Raw genomic sequence first — 18336 nt, 5'->3', positions numbered from 1 at the left:
TTCAAGCCAGGTTCCCCCCAGTCCACCAATGGAAAATATCTGCACCATTCAAACTGGCAAGGGTTGTCCAATCATGAGCAGCCTCTTGCCCAATAGCTACCCAGCAACAGACGCATCCCTGGCTTGAGTGGATTGAGACTAGATGGTCCCAGCACCCCATCTGGTAAGATACTCACACCACTGCTTTACATTGGGAAACCTGAGGTTTTCCATGGTTAAGGGCTTAACATATATGGGATTTCCTGACCTGAGAGCAGGAGTAAAATCAAAGGACAAATGGGGCCCAAGGACAGGGCGAAAAACCCATAATAATAATGTGGTGTTCTTTTATATAGCGCCTTAATCCAAAGCGCACAGCCATTTTCAGTGCATGTTACTCAAAATGGCATTATGAGGGGAAAATGCAAAAGTCCACAAGTAGAAAACCATCCGCTGCCACCAGCCCATCGTGAACACATCTTGAAAGTAACAGAAATGTTACTACAATGAAATTGGATATAATGTACCACTGCTGCCCTTCACGGCAAGGTAATGGGTGCATAATAAAAAAAAGGAATCTAGCAAAGGGAGTCCCACTGCAGTGACAGCCTTATGGACAGATCAGTGCCCCCAAAACAGACGAGCTAAGCAAGGGAAGTAAAGCAAAAAGGCCTTACTTACCTCCAAATATTAGGACATGAAATGAACAATAACAAAAAGTTGAAGGGTTCAGTTTGAAGGCATTGGAGGGAAAGCTTCACAATGACAATCTGTCCTAACAATAGGCCCAGAAAGTACATAAAAATGTAGAGCATTCCAAATGAGCGAAATCAAGTGCTATTGTAACTGCATATTTTAATACTCGCTCTGATTGAAGATGGGAAAATAGCCTGTACTATTGCCAAGTTATTTCTGCATTGTTGATCATTGCTCTCTATGTTGGGGAAAAAAGGAGAGACTAATAGAGGTGTAATGGCGTAAGGGAAAAACATTAAAGGACCTGGGTCAGTGCCTTGCAAAGCACTGAAATGTGAGGATAAAAAGGTAACCAATCCTGTTTCACCCCATTTATTTTTTTTATGGAGTTGGCGGAAACCCCATGCCCCCTCCTGCACACATATGCCTAACCCCAAACCATCTACATATTTGTAGTTAAAAATAAGCACCCTGCAGGGTAAAGGGGGGAACCAATCAGGATGCTAGGAATGCAGGCTGATACTGCCGATCTAGCCCACGTTGCAGGCCGCCTGACGGCCGGTTTGTCCGTCCGCCCACCATCTCCCACCCTTCCCCACTTACCTCATTGCAGCAGAGGCGAGTGCTGCTGCTACTGCGGCTTTCCGCTATGCCTCGTTTGGCCCCATGGAAATGGAAGAGGGGCTCTGTACCGAGCCCCGCCTTCCTTTTCCATTGCAGCCATGTTTGTAAAGTATTTTCTTTCCGTAAAGTGGACGCCACAAGGTGACCCGTTCACAGAAAGAAAATACTATAAATTGGCCCTCACCCAGCCCTTGGAACAAGTGGTTAACGCTTAATTAAAAATAAATGCAATAAAGCAGGCTTGACACCAACCGCTACCAGAAGCTATTTTTGGCTACCCAGGCCAACTAATGCCGAACCTCTATACGACATTTACAGTATAAGCGGTTATAAAAAAATGTGCAAAATTGCAAGTTTGCATCTTCTGTGGAAGTTAGATTTGCGGAACGCCGTGTACCAGCTCCTCATTTCCCAGTTGTAGCTCCTGGTCACTGCTTAATACTGGATACTGTGGTGGGTCAGAAAAATCATATACTGAAAACTCCTCACTTTCCCAAAGCTAAAAGGCATTCCCTACCTAACAAAACTAACTAGGTGCTCATCAGTCGTCTGTGAGACTCCAAAACCAAAATGCAGTCCACTGTCCCAAATCTAGCCTTCTCTGGCCCTAGCAGTATTGAGAATTAATAACATTTAGAAGAATGACTCCCTTCTCCTATTATGTGGTTCTTCCACCAATTCCAGATCAAAAAGGTATTTTTTCAAAAACTATCTTTAGTGATTCTTTTCATCAAATTATATAGTTCTTATATGGGGTTTTGGCAAGTTCTCAACCTTCTCTTTCTTTTAATTGGTCCTTCTTTTAATTTCCTCTTCACTAGAGCTAACTTGAGCTCGAGTATTGCTTCTCAGTCTCTTTGGTTATTCGTCCTATTCCAGTTCCACTGGGACGAGTAGGAATGTTCCAAGAATAATTCATACTTTCTTCAGATACTTTCAATATTTTCTCTTCCCTGGGACGAGTATGAGTATTCCAGTAATGATTAAAGGTCTCTCTCCCGCTTCCCCCGTTACCTGGAGCTTGCAGGGATAACGTCACCGGGGCTTGCAAGCGTTTGGGGCAAGTGTTCTCTTGTCAGGTTGGCTTTTCGCGTCTTGCATGCCATTATGAATGGTTCCTCTGTTCATTCTGCTGTGACGTCCTTCTTTGTGGTTTCTCCGTAGGGGGAGAGGTGCATCTGCGTTGTGACCGGACCTTCTGGTCCACCGCCTTCTGGTAGCGGTCCGGCCACCACCTTGTTCATTTTCTTGCTGCTTTGGGTCCTCTGTTTTCCCACGTCTCATGGGTTACTTCACGGTTGGAGTTGGGCTCCATAACTACACGCCTCTTGGTTTGGATGCCGCACACCCTGTCTCTCCTCCACATAGTTTGAACAGCTGATTCTAACTTCCCGGTTTATCACTCTGGCGTCTCCTCCTTCTATTTGTATGACGTTATCACAGAACTTCCTTGGCAGACTGTCATAGTCGTGTCTCTCTGTTGAGCTCCTATTCTGTATTCCTTCATTGCGTTTCTACATCCCAGTACCACATGGGTTTGTTGTTGTAGGTATTATCCCTGCATTTGATTGACAATAGCAGACTTTGATTCGATTCTTATTTGTTTATTTTATGTATTTATTGTATTTGATTACACACCCAAACCCTCGGGTATCACAGTGTAATGTACATATATCTTCGTTTTCATGTCAGGGATACATACATTTTGATTTGGAAGAAACAGTACAGGCATGCATACAGAATGGCTGTCGTATGATCTTGCAGTCGTTTAGTGATACTGGAGGTTTACAAGCTCTGAGGGAGAACTTATGCAAGTGTTTTAGTATGTTATTGAACAACTAAGTTTTGAGTTGTATTTTAAACTTTAGTAGAGGTGGTTTCATTGGACAGATGGGGCGGGAGAGAGTTCCAGATGCCAGAAACTGCAATGGGGAAACTGGCGTTACTTGCTCTTGTGGTAGTGAAGCGTGGGATGTGCAGTTGAGTGTTGGCATTGAATCTGAGTGCTCTGAGCGAGGTTTTGCGTGCAATGCAACTATTGAGATAGGAGGGTGCTGCGTCCTATATGCATTTGTGGGTAATGGATAGTGTTTTGTGGAGGATTCTTGCATGAACTGGGAGCCAGTATGCATCTCTTCTGTGTTGCATGATGTGTTCTCTTCTATTAATCCCCAGTGCTGCTCTGAGGGCTTTATTTGGAGTTTCGTTTGTTTTTTTCTTTTGAGGTACCTAATAGTAGAATATTGCAATAGTCTATTTTTGTTAGGATGAGGGCTCTAGCAAGTGTCAAGCAGTTATCGGAGGATAGGAGAGGCCTACTTAGTGTGAGGAGTTTGGCTGTATAGGCCGTAGATGAGGCGAGGGCGCTGATGTAGTTGTCCATGGTGAGATTGGAATCGAGATAAACTCCTAGTATTTTGACTTTGTGGGAGATGGTGATGGATGTGCCATCAATAACTATGGCAGAGCAGTCTGGGGGGAGTTTGCTGAGCCTGGTAGGGGAGCCAATGATGAGAATCTTAATTTCTTCTCCGTTAAGACAGGTTGTTATTAGCCATCCAGTTATGGATGTGGGAGTATATAGTGTTGTTGATGGCCGTGTCCTGTTCCATGTTGCCTGTAATGGGAATAAGTATCTGAGTATCGTCAGCAAAGTTTGTGTAGATTACTCCCATAGCGTCTAGTGCTGCGAAGAGTAATTTAGTGTAGGCGTTGTATAGAGTGGGAGAGACAGGAACCTTGCAGTACTCCTAATGGGGTCTGCTGGAACTTCCCCTAGGGTGACTCTTGAGGTGCGATCGGAGAGGAAGGATTTTATCCAGGTGGTGGCCTTCTGGGAAAAGTGGAAATTGGTGGATAGGGTTTGGCATAGATTGTCGTGATCGACCAAATGAAACGCTGCTGAGAGGTCTAGGAGTAGCAAGATACAGTTTGCCAGAGTCCCTGATGGCATCCATCTGATTTCTTAGGTCCAGGAGGGCAGTCTCCATGCTGTGATTGGGGTGGAAACCTGATTGCCTTTCCCCTAGAAGGTTGTTTTGTTCAAGATGGGATTGTACTTGGGTGTAAGCTATTTTGTCGATGATTTTGAGGAGGAAGGGTACCGTTCTTATTGGCCGATAGTTAGTGGGGATTGTTGGATCTAACAATGTTTTTTTAAGTAGGGGTGTAACCCAAGCTACTTTGATGGATGCTGGTATTTCACTGGAGTTAAAGGACTCATTCACAAAGCTAGTGATGGTGGGTGCTAGCGTGGTGGCGCAGTCTTTAACTACTTTAGCTGGAGTGCTGGCGCCTTTGCAATTCAAAGGCTTGAGGGATGCTATTATTTTGAGGATCTGATCAGTGTTGACATGTGTGAAGTGGAAATCGGGTACGTCCGAGTTAGTGATGATAGTCGGAGGGAGGTGGGGCATGATGGTAAGATCTAGTAGTTTTTTTGCAAGGCTATTTTATTTTGGAGTGTGGTCACCTTGGTGGATAGAGCATCCTGAATGGTGGTGCACCTGGATTTGCTAGGGGTCAGGATTGTTAAAACCATAGGACTTGGGGAGTTCCATCCTAGAACGGGAGTCCTTGTCCCCGGAGGTGGTGTCTCTGCCCACTGAGGTGACTCTTGCTTCTACTCCTGGGAAGGGTATTGTGTAGCAAGCTCACATCCGTAGCCTCATAAGGAAAGGCTCCCCCTTGGGGAGAAGTGACAGAATCCTGCAATTCGTCACAGTACCCAGGAGCTGTTTTTAGCTCCTGGCTACCCAATCCTAATTCTCATCCCTGATTTGGGTCACAAGTCCATTCCAGTCCTGTTAGTTGGGCCCAGGTGGATTTTTCTGGACCATGCTGCTTCCTGGAAACAATATCCATCCCAGGGGTCTCAAGAGCCGTGCATGTTGAAATCTTTGGGAACCATGTGAAAGAGTATAAAGAAACCAGGCCAGGACAAAGTTTGATCAGCATTGGGACAGCAACAGAGGCAACCAATTTACATGCACGGCTCCATGCACACTGTGGAGCCAGGGACAGGAGTTTACCCATGCACACTGTGGAGCCAGGGACAGGAGTTTACCTCCGCTCCCCCTGACCTTCTGGGGTAGGTCTGCCTCTTTGTTCCCTTAATAGCGCTACTCCCTACATCAAGTGTGGTCCCTGGCTCCCCCTAACAGGATTACAACCAGTGACTAAGCCACAATAACCACTAAATGTTAAATAAAAATATTAATAATAAGAAAGGAAAGGAAAAAGTGTTGGTTTGCACTTTTTTATTTTTTTATTTTTTTTATTCTTGATTTAATTGGTTCACAATTTTTACAAGATTTGGACATAGAAAAAGGAGGGGTGTGTCCATAAAACGCTGAGAGAAAGAAAAAGAGCAAATCTCCCAATTCACGTTCTTTTCGATTTCTCTTTCGAATCCTCGATTAAGAATGTAATGGTTTCTTAAAATTGTCATTTGCTTTCTCAGGCTCCTTTGGCCTCCTCAGATGTGGTTCCTTACCCATTCGATTTTAATCTTAAAACCGTGTTTTCACGTCCATTCCTGGGTCATTGTTTTACAAGTCAATATTTCGATGAAACTGGGCTACTGCCACTACCCATTTAGTTTTCTCTCTGCTCATTAATCGAGTCCACCAGGTGTCTTCGTCATATGTCCTTAAATCGGTAAAGAAGTGGCTCATATGGGGTTTTCTAGCTTTAGTTGTTCCTGTACGGGACAGCAGAAGGTGTCTGATCATTTTTGTCTGATTTTCCTTATTGCAATCAAGAAATATGTTGGTGGTCATATTGGTTTGTTTTTAGGTTTAGTTTAGGCATGCTCTCATAAAGTTGTTAGGCAGGCCTTCATGTGGACATTTCTCCAACTAGCTCAAAGTTTGATTTAACTTCTTTGGGTTTATCGGAAGGTTAGCCGTTATTTTGCTTCTTGCAGCTATTTCTTGGGTGTTGATAGAGTACCATTTGTCTAATTTTGTTTTGACTTTGTTTGGATTATTCTTGAGTTCTTCTTCCGAGCTGCATATTTTGTCCAGGTTATTTTAATCCGACCTACCCAGTTTAGTAGCATTTAGTTTTTACCTCACACTATAGAGTAATTCTGTATTGGGTCAGACATTACCAGTTCACCTTACTTGAGGTTGTGGCAGTTGCTGCTCGCCTTGAGTTTTCCTGCATGTGGAACTCTTTAAAGTTGAGTGTCATGAGGTTGACTGCACCAGCTTGGGAGGTTGTCTGATGGACAGTGCAGAGCCCAATTGGAGGTGCAAGAAGAGGAATCTGGGCCTGAAGGGGGTTTCCAAAGCCTCAGTCACTTTGTCAGCTCTGCCATAGCCAGCAACTGATGCTTCTTCTCAGAAAAGTAGTCCTGTCGGTCAGCTTAAAATGTATTTGTACAAATGTTAGATGTTGGGGTCCCTGAATGGAACTCTCTCCCACTCAGGATTGAGACATCGCATTATCAATCTGTCCAAATTATCACTTTTTTCACATTTAAATACAGTTGGCTGGTATCCACATACTTCTAGATAAATAGCTGTAAATCAAACTGATCAGCTCCCATCCTTCTAATCCCTTTTTTATAAATGTTTATAACCTGGTGCTCAGTGCATTTACTATGTACCTGTGACGGCCCCCCTGAGCAGCTAGCTTTGTAACAGTTTCAGTATGTTTCTTACAGTCTTTATTTCATAGTTGTCCCTCTATAATCCTAACGCATACCTTTATTGAATATTTGAGTACCAATATGACATTATTTATCAATATGACATTATTTATGACTGTGCCGAGTTGGCTCTTCTGCTGCAGGGGTCTCATTCAGGTTCCCAAAGGGTTTTAGGTGACAACATGCTTATATGGGGGTTTCAAGGGCACATCTTGTCTCATTGCTAGGGAGGGTGACTGAGTTCCATTAATCTGAAAGATGGCGCTATTTTCATATACAGATGCAACCTATGCAAGGAAAGTTCTGTTGTACACGCGGTTAGAATCATTTTTAATTCAAGGTTTTTCCATCTTGCCTTAAGTTCAGGACCAAGGTTGATTGAAAAGGTGGGTTCAACAATAGTGATTCTAAAGGTTGTGTGCAGCTTTCCTTATTTGACCAGATGGCTAGTGTAACAAAGTCCCCAGCCTGACCCTTAAGGTGAATGGCGGGGTATACAACAGGGATCGGTGCAGCCACCTGCAGATGATCCTGTGCCTGAGGGTGGCATAGAAAGCGTCCCTCACTATCCTTGACACAAGGGGGCATACGATCATAACTCGTGCAGTCCACCGGGCTCTTGCCCATTAAGCAAACATATTAAAAGTGATCAGTCAGCAATGACCGTCCCTATGAACCAGCACATGACAGCGTGTGGAGGTGAGAGAGTAGGCTTTTGGGAAGCAGTGCCAGGACCCTGAGGCAGGAAAGAGGTGAAAAGTGCCCTAGTCAAACTACCAGCATAAGCTCTGGGGTGGCGACGGGTTGCCCTGTGTACCTACTCAGTGGTGTGGCCTGAGGGAAGGGCACAAGTAAGAGGAACCCGAGAGACACTGTACTGTCCCTCACAAATAGTGACCCTCCTTATCCCTCTGAAGTATCACCCATTGTAAGCCAGTATGAAGAGTATATCTTGGACGGGGGACACCTGATTACAACAAATTTGAGCAATGAGCTGGAAGGCAAAGAACTCCAGAGAATGTCAGGAGCCACAGGCAGCACAATATCGACCTTTGTGCAGGCTTCAAGTGAGCACATCTATATTCTCCTTATCCGACGCATCCCATAGAAACCGTCTGGGGTCCATGAGAGGCAAGGTGGCCACAAGCCAACCAGCTGCTAAACTAGAGCGCCAAGTAGGTTTTCCTCCTTGTTCGGCCATAGCTGCGGAGAAGGCTGTGGCATCTTCTGACCCCAGAAATCGCATTGAGCACGAAGAACCCAAAATCTTGGAAGCTATTCTGAGAACTCGCAAGGGCCACTTTTCCCATTTTGGGACAATTGCATCAATCCAGTTCCTCTAATGCATAAATGTTATAGTACTGAAGACCCTGAAGCTTTCTTGAATGAATTTAAAGTATGACGGAGGCAGCTAAATGTGAGAAGGCTAAAGTATTTTGGTTCCCTTTTAACAGGCCAACTACATTCAGTTCACCAGGTGCTGAACGCAGATGGTTGAACAGAATGGGGTGCCCTTCAGGATGGGATCCTAGGGAGGCTAGGTTACAATCGAGCGAACCACTGGCAGCAATTAGGAGATACCAAGCTGACACATCAAGAAACCCTCAAGACAGATGTCCTATAGAATCCATTTCAAGGTGGAAAGATGGCCGTGGCAAAAGTAAAAGACCAGGTTATCCTGGAGCAGTTTGTGAAGGAAACTCCACCAGCCGAGCCTGGAATCTACCATCCAGATCGCTACTCAGATTTTACGTGCCCACCTCCAGAAGTAGAACTGTTTCCCAAGAGACCTAACCTAGCACAACCCAATCAGGAGCCGGACTGCACTCACAGAAAAGCTTAAATGATCCGGCAGCCCTGAAGCTCATCAAAATTATTTTCTGCATCTCTATGCCAGCAGGAACTACAGTGGCCAGTGTCTCCCCTATTTGAAACATACAATGTTATGCCTGTGGTATGCCTATGAGAAAGGTAGGCCATTTGGCTCAACACTCTCCCACCATCCCTGGCCCGGAACCGTTAGATACTAGTTATTGTGTCCCAGCGCCAGGACCCTGAGACAGCGAGGTGATCCATGCCCATAGTCAAATCGCCACTGGAAACACTTAGGTGGGCCTTGTCTGCTCTGAAAGACCATACAAGATTGTGTTGAACACCTTGGCTTTGGAAGAGGAGCAGTTCAGCTTCATACTGAAGTGACAAACTACAAAGAACCATAAAAGGGCTGCGGTCTGAGAGACCGAGTGATTCGGGAAGCACTGTGAGCTTTTCAAAATTCTTTTCTTATATAGCCAGGAGACCTCAAAGATTGTATTTGTTAATCTTGTTGTCACGTGTGTGCAACAAGGTCTACCCCCTGTGTGTCCATAACCAACTGGTCCCCGCTTTAACAGGCGTCTTCAGAGCCAAGCATTAAGACACTGTTTGGTCTACAGAAACAAGCTATTTTCATACCCATTAGAATCAGTCAGGGGCGAGGGGAGGTCCCCTTCCAAGGTTAGACAGAGCAGACACAAATCCAGAGATACTAAATTTGCAGTGGGTGGGAAATTCCTAAAGGAAAGGTGCACCATTTTAAGTTGTGCCTTTCATCCTTTGTATCCCCCTTTGTCCTGAATTGTTTTTGGAAAACCTTAATAAAACAAATTACTTCCTGTGGTTGTATTTTCCCACCTACACTCCGTGACACTAGTGAAAGCTTCCGATCCAAATGGTATAATTTCCAATCTTCAGATTTTTAGCAAGAGCAAGGAAGGATTTTCCATGATTGCCACTCTAAATCGGATTTTCATTGGCAACTACTTGGTAATGAAAACAGAAAATTCAGAGAACCACTTTTCTCATACAAAGGAAACCGACTGGAGCGTAACTTTTTCAGAAAATATTTGGGAGGATGTGATCCTGTGTGCATGTATTCCTTTATACAAGTCTCATGAGGAGATTCACACGAGGAATCTGGCCACCAGTTCATGCAAGAGGGCACCACAGTTGTACTAAACTAAATGGATCACCTCTCAGATGTACTGAACAAATGAAAAACAAGGAGACTTATCCCAGTTTAGATATGGATCCCACTGAATGTATTAAAAAGATTATAAATGCTGTCATAAAAACTCAGAGGTCTGGGTTGTATCACAGTATTTATAGATAGATTAGATTTTTGGACCATTATTAAGGTCTGTGAACTATTTTCTGAAGAAATTAATTATATGACATGATCCAACAGTTTTCATAAAAAAATTAAAGTATTGAATCACTTCATCAAGGTATCATGTTAGTGAAGATGGCTTTTCGTTGTATATTAATATTCCCCAGTCAGAACACAAACATTGTACCAGATAAATTATGACTGTCACCCATTTCTGGTGATTTTACGGAGTACTGTTACAAAAAATGTTAAGACGTGAATCTAATTTTTACCAGCAATACACTGGAATATCCATGTGTGAGAGTTGTGTGCCTTATCAAGCAAATGCCTGGAGCGCCATGGTGCTGTGTGGTGGTGGAACCAGAAGTGTAGTGCTACATACTAAATTCAGCTGCTGATGGTTGAAGGTGCTCACCAGATTGTAGTAGTCTGCAAGTTGTTTCTACAGCTGCTATCTCCACTCAACTACTTTGTGCAAAAGGGACAGAGCGTGGCGTGATTCTCATGGATGCTGCCAACTCCTATGCAGAGAAAGGGGTGGCCAGGAGATGGATGCACAACTCTGCACCATTCTGCTGACCATATTGGGGACCCAATATTGCTCCCACACCCTCTCCGACCATTATCTGTAGCATATCTCACTCAACCAGCGTGTCTGCAACAGTTGCACAAGTTCTAATAAAAACCACAGGGACCAAAGAATATGATGCAGCTGGCCCGATACTAAGCAATGCTGACTTACTGGAATACTCTTCTCTATAGATGTCTCAAAGACTATGGACTACGAGCACCAAATTCCTTATAAATCCATCATTTTCATAAATGCATAAGCAAAACATGTTGGAACAAAAATGTAATTGGAGATTTTGCTACATAGTTTACATTATTAATTACTAGCAAAACCTAATCCTACTTGCATCTGATTGTCTTACAGCTGTATCGACCTCCAAGGACAGCCTGGACATGAAAGAACAGTGACCAAACGTATGCAATTGAGGTACTTGGAAGATTTGCAACACATCTTAGCGTGATTTAATAAAATTGGGTTATTACAGCGATGCCTTTAGTAATGGCAAAAATGATGACAAAATGTAAATAGCTGCAATAATTAAATGTATATTTATTTTATTCCTTGTATTACTGTTTTTTGTGCAAAATATACTGGTAAATCGATAGAGCGTCTAATGCTACACCTGATCTTTTTTTTTTATTTTTATAAAGTTATTTATTTTTACTCCTTTCTACTTTGCAAACTTTTATTCTTTTTAATGTCCCTTTTCCCTGTTATTTTGTTGGGGAATCCTAGTGGTGGGATACTTGGGTTATTTGGGCTGCAACCCAAAACAGCAACAAAACATTTTTTCTGAGAACACTCTATCTCTGCAAATGTATGTAAAAAAAGCTATGTATTGTTTTTTTCTGAGTGTTTATTTGCAAGTTTACTTGACAATTCAGATTTATTGTACTGGCTGGATGATCCTGCTTATTTGAAATTTTCTTTTTTTTCCCAAATGTCTTTTCAATAACTTTGACCTTTATTTCCCTCCTTTTCCGACCTTCTAGCCATCACGGTGTGAACTTCAAATGTCTTCAGATTCTGTCTAAAAGATACTTTACAGAAACAGTTTTGTGTTATGTAGCTATTAGCATAAAAAAAACAAAAGCATGTATCCCCAAAAGGAAACCTATTGTAAAATAAAATCAGATTTCTGCCACAACTGTCTACACACCATAGCCTTTGCTGGTAGACTGCGGTTCGGTTTGTAAACTGTAACGTTTGCAGCTCTTACTGTGCACATAGAACATATATTTCATTTAATGTTTTTATAGAATTTGCAAAAGAGGGACAATATGGATATTTAATCATTGCACTGTATTGTGATGATCCTTTGTGTACAGATGTGAAAGATTTGTACAGCTGTGATAGATTGATTGTTTACATTTTGTAAACTTATTTATTTCAGAATAAAGATTTAGCGTTTGCTTCTTTGCAATATTCACTTGTTTACCTCTCTGGATTTCAAATTTTTTTATGAAATGTATGTGGATGGATGAGCCACTACATTTGAAAGATTAATTTTGTTTTCTTTCCTTGGATGCTTTCCTTACAATTGATGTGCAGATGAGCACTGACTCCATGGATATCCTACAGGAAGGAGTTTATTGCCATCCGTTGGGTCTTGTGCAATCACAGTATCATTGGGGGCCTACTTCAAACCGGTTCAGCAAGTCTTGAAATTTCTGACGAGCAAACCCTGTCGGGTCCAGTTGTGCCTTGCTACAGGAGTGAAGCTGGCCCCCCACAACCCCCCCCCCCCCCCCCCCCCAGTCAGCCCGCCAAACAGCCTCAATATTGATATAACTATCTAGCCGGAAAACTCAAGGGGAATGGAGAAAATAAAAAAATGCAGATCTTCAGTGGCACCTCTGACACCCTCACGACTGGACTGGTATTCAGTGATGACTGAGCAAGTCTAAAAAAGAAAGTAACAGCTGGTTACCACTTGTACAACTTAACTGTACTAACTTCCCAGATATCGAACTTCTTTTCCCTGTATAGCTGCTGCCTATGCTTTATGGCTGATATGCACTTGTAAATCTTCTGTAACAAACTTGAAAGTCTTTAAACAGCCCTTAAACCCTTTTTCTTGAGTTACTTGAAATACTGTTTCAGCTTGAACACAGTGTTCAGTAGTCTCTTCTTTTTCTTTAGTAGCTATGCTGCTGCTTGAATGCATATTTCTGAAACTTTTCCTTTTATTTAGTATTTGTTATCTTCAACTAATTATTTGCATTGACCTTACTTGCAGATACTGCTTCTCAAACTCCCTGTCGGCTTCCTTCAATTATCTCTTGCCGCGTGGAAATCGCCTTGCTGTGAACCGCTAGTCTACTTAAACTCAGGCCGCGTTGACACTTCACTTAGATGATGACTGCTTTCAGTTGGGAACATTCTGTTGAAAAGACTCGTCTCACGCAGCAAACATGTTACACTTTAAGGTCCTTTCCTCTGTGGTGTCCGACGAAATACGCGTAGAGGATTCATTGTGCTGGAACTCACGAAAACGGTATTTATAACTTGAAGAATTAGTACAAACAAACATTTGTCAGATGCGCAAAAACTGCAGACCGCGCAAGTAGTTGGTTTATCACACGCGACGCAGCAAAGTGAAATTAATTACCTTTACTCTCACACTTGCACACGCACGCTCATACACCAGCTGATTGTTCGCTGCTCAAACTTCAGTCTCTCTGCATTTTCGACGTCGCGCTGACTGTCAATGAGTCTAACTCTTAATATACAGTTGAGCACCACAAAACTGTTACTTCAAGGGAATTTACATTACTTTTAGTTTTCAATAAAAGACTTAGCTTTCTTCATTCCTTGAAAGAATTGCATACCTCAGATGGGTTTTATGTGGCTTATCTTTAGTTCTACTTCTGAAAAGTTAGATTTAATGGAATTTCTTTAAACTTATTTACAGAGCTTTAAAACTGCAAACTACTCCTTGAACAACTAGAATGAAAGGCAGTTTAGAACTCCTTGCAGAATTCCTAACTACCTCACAATCCAGCTCAGCCAATCAATGCTGCAGAGCCTGACCTCCATCTTGCCCTGGGAAAACAAAGGCTTCCTGAAAGTCTCATGAAGGAAGATTATTTCACAAGCCAAATCTAAAATCATTCAAAACTAGAACCCATTGCCCAACTCAGACTCAGGATAACTACTGATCATAAATCCTACACTTCCATTTAAAATGTTTATGTAAAATGCCACAGTGTGGAAGCCTAAATGAGTCTTTTAGGTGTGTACTGTAGTGAGGGAACCTGACCATGCCCTGTGGGATCCTGACAGTAACCCCCTCAACCCCCGTAATGCCCTGGCCCAGGGCCAACCTTCTCAGGATGTAAACGATGGAATTGTCTAACCTGGGAGCATGTAAATTCTCAACTCTCTCCCAAGATCTTTCCTCGGGCTCATTACCCTTCCAATCGACCAAATACTGAAGATGACCCCAAACCACTTTAGAGTCTTGTATAGCCTGAACCTCATATTCATCATCCACATCCGAAAACACAGGACCTGGAACCTCACAAATTCTGGTGTCCTTCCGTCAAAGTTTTAACAGAACTTACATGAAAAGTAGGATGAATCTTTAATCCAGGCGACAATTTCAACTTGACTGACACTGGAGAATAAACCTGTTCCACCTCAAAAGGTCATATGAAGCGAGGACTAAACTTACTTCTCCCTTTCAATGCAGGATTCTTGTTGGATAACCACACTCGATCCCCAACCTGATAAAGCGGACCCCTCCTACGCTTCCTGTCAGCAAATTTCTTATAAATCAATTTTCTCTTTTCCAATGCCTCAACAGCTCGTTTCAAATTCTGTCCCATCGCCTTCATCCTACTCTCTACATCAGGTACCTCCACCTCCTCCAACACAACTTCTCTAAAAAATGTGGATGAAACCCCTGATTTACAAAGAACGGAGACATAGAAGTCGAATCCTTAGCAGTATTGCTGTAACAAAACTCAGCTAACCAGAGTAGTTCCAACCAACCCTGATATGATCCCAGATAACAACGAATATACTGCTCCAATTCTTGATTGACTCTCTCTGTTTGCTTATTCCCTTCGGGATGATAACTAGTAGTCAAATTTATCTGCATCTTCAATTCCTTACAAAAAGCTTGCCAAAATTTGGAGATAAACTGAGAACCCCGATCAGAAATCACCTGACTCGGAAGACCATGTAAGTTTACCACATTCTGCAAAAACGCCTGAGCCAGTGATGTAGCAGTAGCTGTCCCTTTGATATGAATAAAGTGCCCAGCCTTAGAAAAAACATCCACAACCACCAATAGTTGAGCAACCCTTGTCCGGTGGCAAGTCCACAATGTAATCCATTGAAACAGTGTACCAAGGGCGAGGTGGAATTGGCAGAGGCACTAACAATCCCACTGACTTCTAATGATCAGAATTGGAGCGAATGCAAACTTAACAAGTTCTTACATAATTTTCTGTATCTTCACGCATCGTCTTCCACCAAAATCCTCTGCGTAATAAATACAAAGTCTTCTTTAAACCAGGATGCCCAGCCAACAGTGAGTCATGACAATCCTTCAAAGCCTCCATCCGTAACTCTTAAGTAGGCAAAAACAATCTAGAGCCAACATAAGGCAACCCCTCCTTGATCAAACTTACCGGATCCTCAGTCTCCCAATCCAATATCTGTTTTGAAGACATCTGCTGCAAAATTTCTTCTTGAAAATGTGTCACCCTTTGGACTTCACCAACAACAAAATTCCTCTCTGAAAGCAATGGCATTTTTAACACTTCCAGGAATACACCGCGATAAAGCATCAGCCTTCCCGTTCTGACGACGTGGTTTAAATAAGATGACAGTCATATTCAGCGAAAAACAAAGACCAACGCAGTTGTCTGGGAGTCAAAGTTCTTGCAGAATGAAGAAAAGTCAAATTCAAATTCCTGTGATCGGTTAAAACCGTAACCCGAAGTCTGGCTCCCAAAAGATAATGGCCCTCATTACGACCCTGGCGGAGAACCATGGTGCAATTTGCACCATGGTCCATGGCGCTAAGCTGCCAACTCCGCCATGGTGGTTGGCGGACTTACCGCCCCATCCCGACCTTGGCGGGGCGGTAAGTCCCCAATCCCCATTTACCCTTCCCCATTCCCATTTTTGCCCCATAGGGTATAATGGGAGTGGGGAAGGCGTTAATTACGCCACCGTAAATTACGGTGGCGTAATTAACAACAAGTCCCGTAGCGCCATGGATTTTTCCGCCTGCAAAAAGCAGGCGTAAAAATCACCATGGCGCTACGGGAACTCGTACTCAGGCGGAAAGGTAAGCCATGGTTTACGCCGGCGTAAACCCCTTTCCGCCAGGGTCCTAATGAGGGCCAATGTCTCCATTCAGTGAAGGCAGCCTTAATGGCCAACCGCTCCTGATCCAAAATCGTATAATTTTTCTCAGCTGGAGAATTCTTTTTGGAAAAGAATGCAACCGGATGAAGCTGACCTGTGGATCGATGACGCTGAGATAACACTGTGCCCATAGCACAATCTGAAGCATCTGCCTCCAGGAAAAAAGGTTGCTCAACATCTGGATGCAATAAAATCAGCCCAGTAATACACTTGTCCTTTTAAAAACTGAAAAGCCTCCTTTCTCCACTCAAATTTAACCCCATTCTTCAGCAGCCTAGTAATCAGGGAAATAATTTGTGAAATGTTTTTAATGAATCTACGATAAAAATGTGCAAATCCAATAAAACTTTGCAGATCCTTTACAGACATAGGTTGAGGCCAATCCCTCACTACCCTTATCTTGGCTGAATCCATCTCTAATCCCTCAGGTGAAAAGCACAAATCCTAAATACTCCACTAGCTCAGTATGAAACTGGCTTTTCTCTAGTTTAGCAAATAATTGATTTTCCCCTCATCTTGCTCAACACTTTCCTGACATGCTCCTCGTGCTGCTGAACCTCCTTAGAAACGATTAGAATATCATCTATGTAGACTACCACAAAGACATCCAAAAACTCTTGAACCTGATTCATTAAGAACTGGAAAGCTGCCAGCGCATTAGCGTCCAAAAGGCATAACTTGATATTCAAACAAGCCATAACGAGTTCTGAATGCTGGCTTCCATTCATCCCCCTCACAAACTCTCACCAGATGGTAAGCACCTCTAAGATCTAACTTGGTGAAAATGTTAGCCCCCTGAATCCGATCTAGCATGAATGAAATCAATGGCAAAAGATACCTGTTCTTAATAGTGATCTTATTAAGTGCTCTATAATCGATACAAGTCCTCAAAGTTTTATCTTTTTTGGGCACAAAAAATAGTGGCGAGGCCGCTGGAGACTGTGTGTCGAATGAAGCCCTTAGCTAGATTTTCTTCAATATATTCCTTTAAATGCTAATTCTCCCTTTCAGTCAGAGCATAAATTCTACCACAAGGTATTGGAGGTCCCTCCTCAAGATCAATTTTACAATCAAATGGGCGATAAGGGAGTAATTCACCCGCTTCCTGTTTATCAAAGACCTCTTGAAACTCATGATAATCTGGCAACACTCCTGACAAAGCTCCAATAATATGTTCTTTTACAACCCCTGCTGCCAGACACACTCCCTGTGCTCCGGAAAGCTCCTCCTGACTCCATTCCCCTATAGCTCTTGTACACAGCTCCTTACAGAACTCAGATTTGAATTCCAGTTTTTTCCCCCCAATCTATCAAGGCATTATGTAGTGTGAACCATGGCATTCCTAGTATGATCTGCAATTGCGATGCATCTATTAGCTCAAAGATTATATCCTCTTCATGTTCCTCCCCAATCCTCATTCTTAAAACTCCTGTCATTTGAGCCATTAAAGCTGACGTCAATTGTGTATCATCCACCGCCCTCACCTGCTCTGGAACTCCTTTCTCTACTAAAGGCACCCCCAACTTATTAGCAACATTAGATCCATAGAATTCCCCGTAGCACCTGAATCAATCACACATGGACCTCCACACCTTAGCTTACTGTCCCAAAACAAGGATACATTGAGGGTGATGTGTGGCACCGCAGTCTGGATAGTATTTGCCACAACCTGTCCCCTTCCGGCAGGCGGAGGAAAGCGTCTTGGAGCACGAGGACATCTTCCCACAAAGTGAATTCCATCCCCACAGTATAAACACAAATTTTCCTTACGTCTCCTGTCCTTCTCTTCTTTGGACAAAAGTCCTCTCACCTGACCATCATTCCCAGGTACCTTAACTTCCCTCCCCATAAGGTCCATCTTGGGTCGTTCAATTCTATTCCACACTCTGCCCTCAGAAAAATGTGTCCTTCTCAGACCTCCTCTGTAAATCTTACATCTAACTGAATTACCAAAGATATCTTCACTACCTGCGGGTCTCAAATATTGTTGCCAAGGCATCCTTCAATTCATCCTTTAATCCACGATAAAATAAGGAAGCTCTTTTCCTCGGGCCACCCACTCTCCTGCACCAAGGCCCGAAACTGCGTAATGTAAGTCATTAACTGCTGATTACCTTGGCGTAACTCCAAAAACTCCCCATCTACACTTTGAGAAGTAGTTCTCCTGTCAATCATTTTCCTAAACTCACACTTACACTCCGTCCAACGATGTAACTCAGTTGCATCTCTCTCCACTAAAGGAACCGACCAAGCAGCTTCCTCCCCTGAAAAATAAGA

General features: G+C 43.0%; 1 protein-coding gene across 2 annotated transcripts in view; it reads left to right on the top strand.

The window, feature by feature from the left end:
• The window catches only part of TCHP (trichoplein keratin filament binding), a 264855-nt gene extending 252752 nt beyond the window's left edge, over nt 1-12103 (top strand). The window contains exons 13-14 of one of the 2 annotated variants that reach the window (XM_069619405.1): nt 11038-11100; nt 11667-11798. In XM_069619405.1, the coding sequence (XP_069475506.1) occupies nt 11038-11070 (33 nt within the window). In that variant the 3' untranslated portion in view covers nt 11071-11100; nt 11667-11798. Of the gene's footprint in view, nt 1-11037 lie in introns of both variants that reach the window. The other variant, XM_069619404.1, reaches the window with a different exon arrangement.
• The last annotated feature ends 6233 nt before the right edge of the window (nt 12104-18336 follow it).

This window comes from Ambystoma mexicanum, chromosome 10 (assembly GCF_040938575.1).
Source record: "Ambystoma mexicanum isolate Mex_15411 chromosome 10, UKY_AmexF1_1, whole genome shotgun sequence".
NCBI classification, from domain to species: domain Eukaryota; kingdom Metazoa; phylum Chordata; class Amphibia; order Caudata; family Ambystomatidae; genus Ambystoma; species Ambystoma mexicanum.
This window is presented reverse-complemented; position numbering and strand designations above follow the sequence as displayed.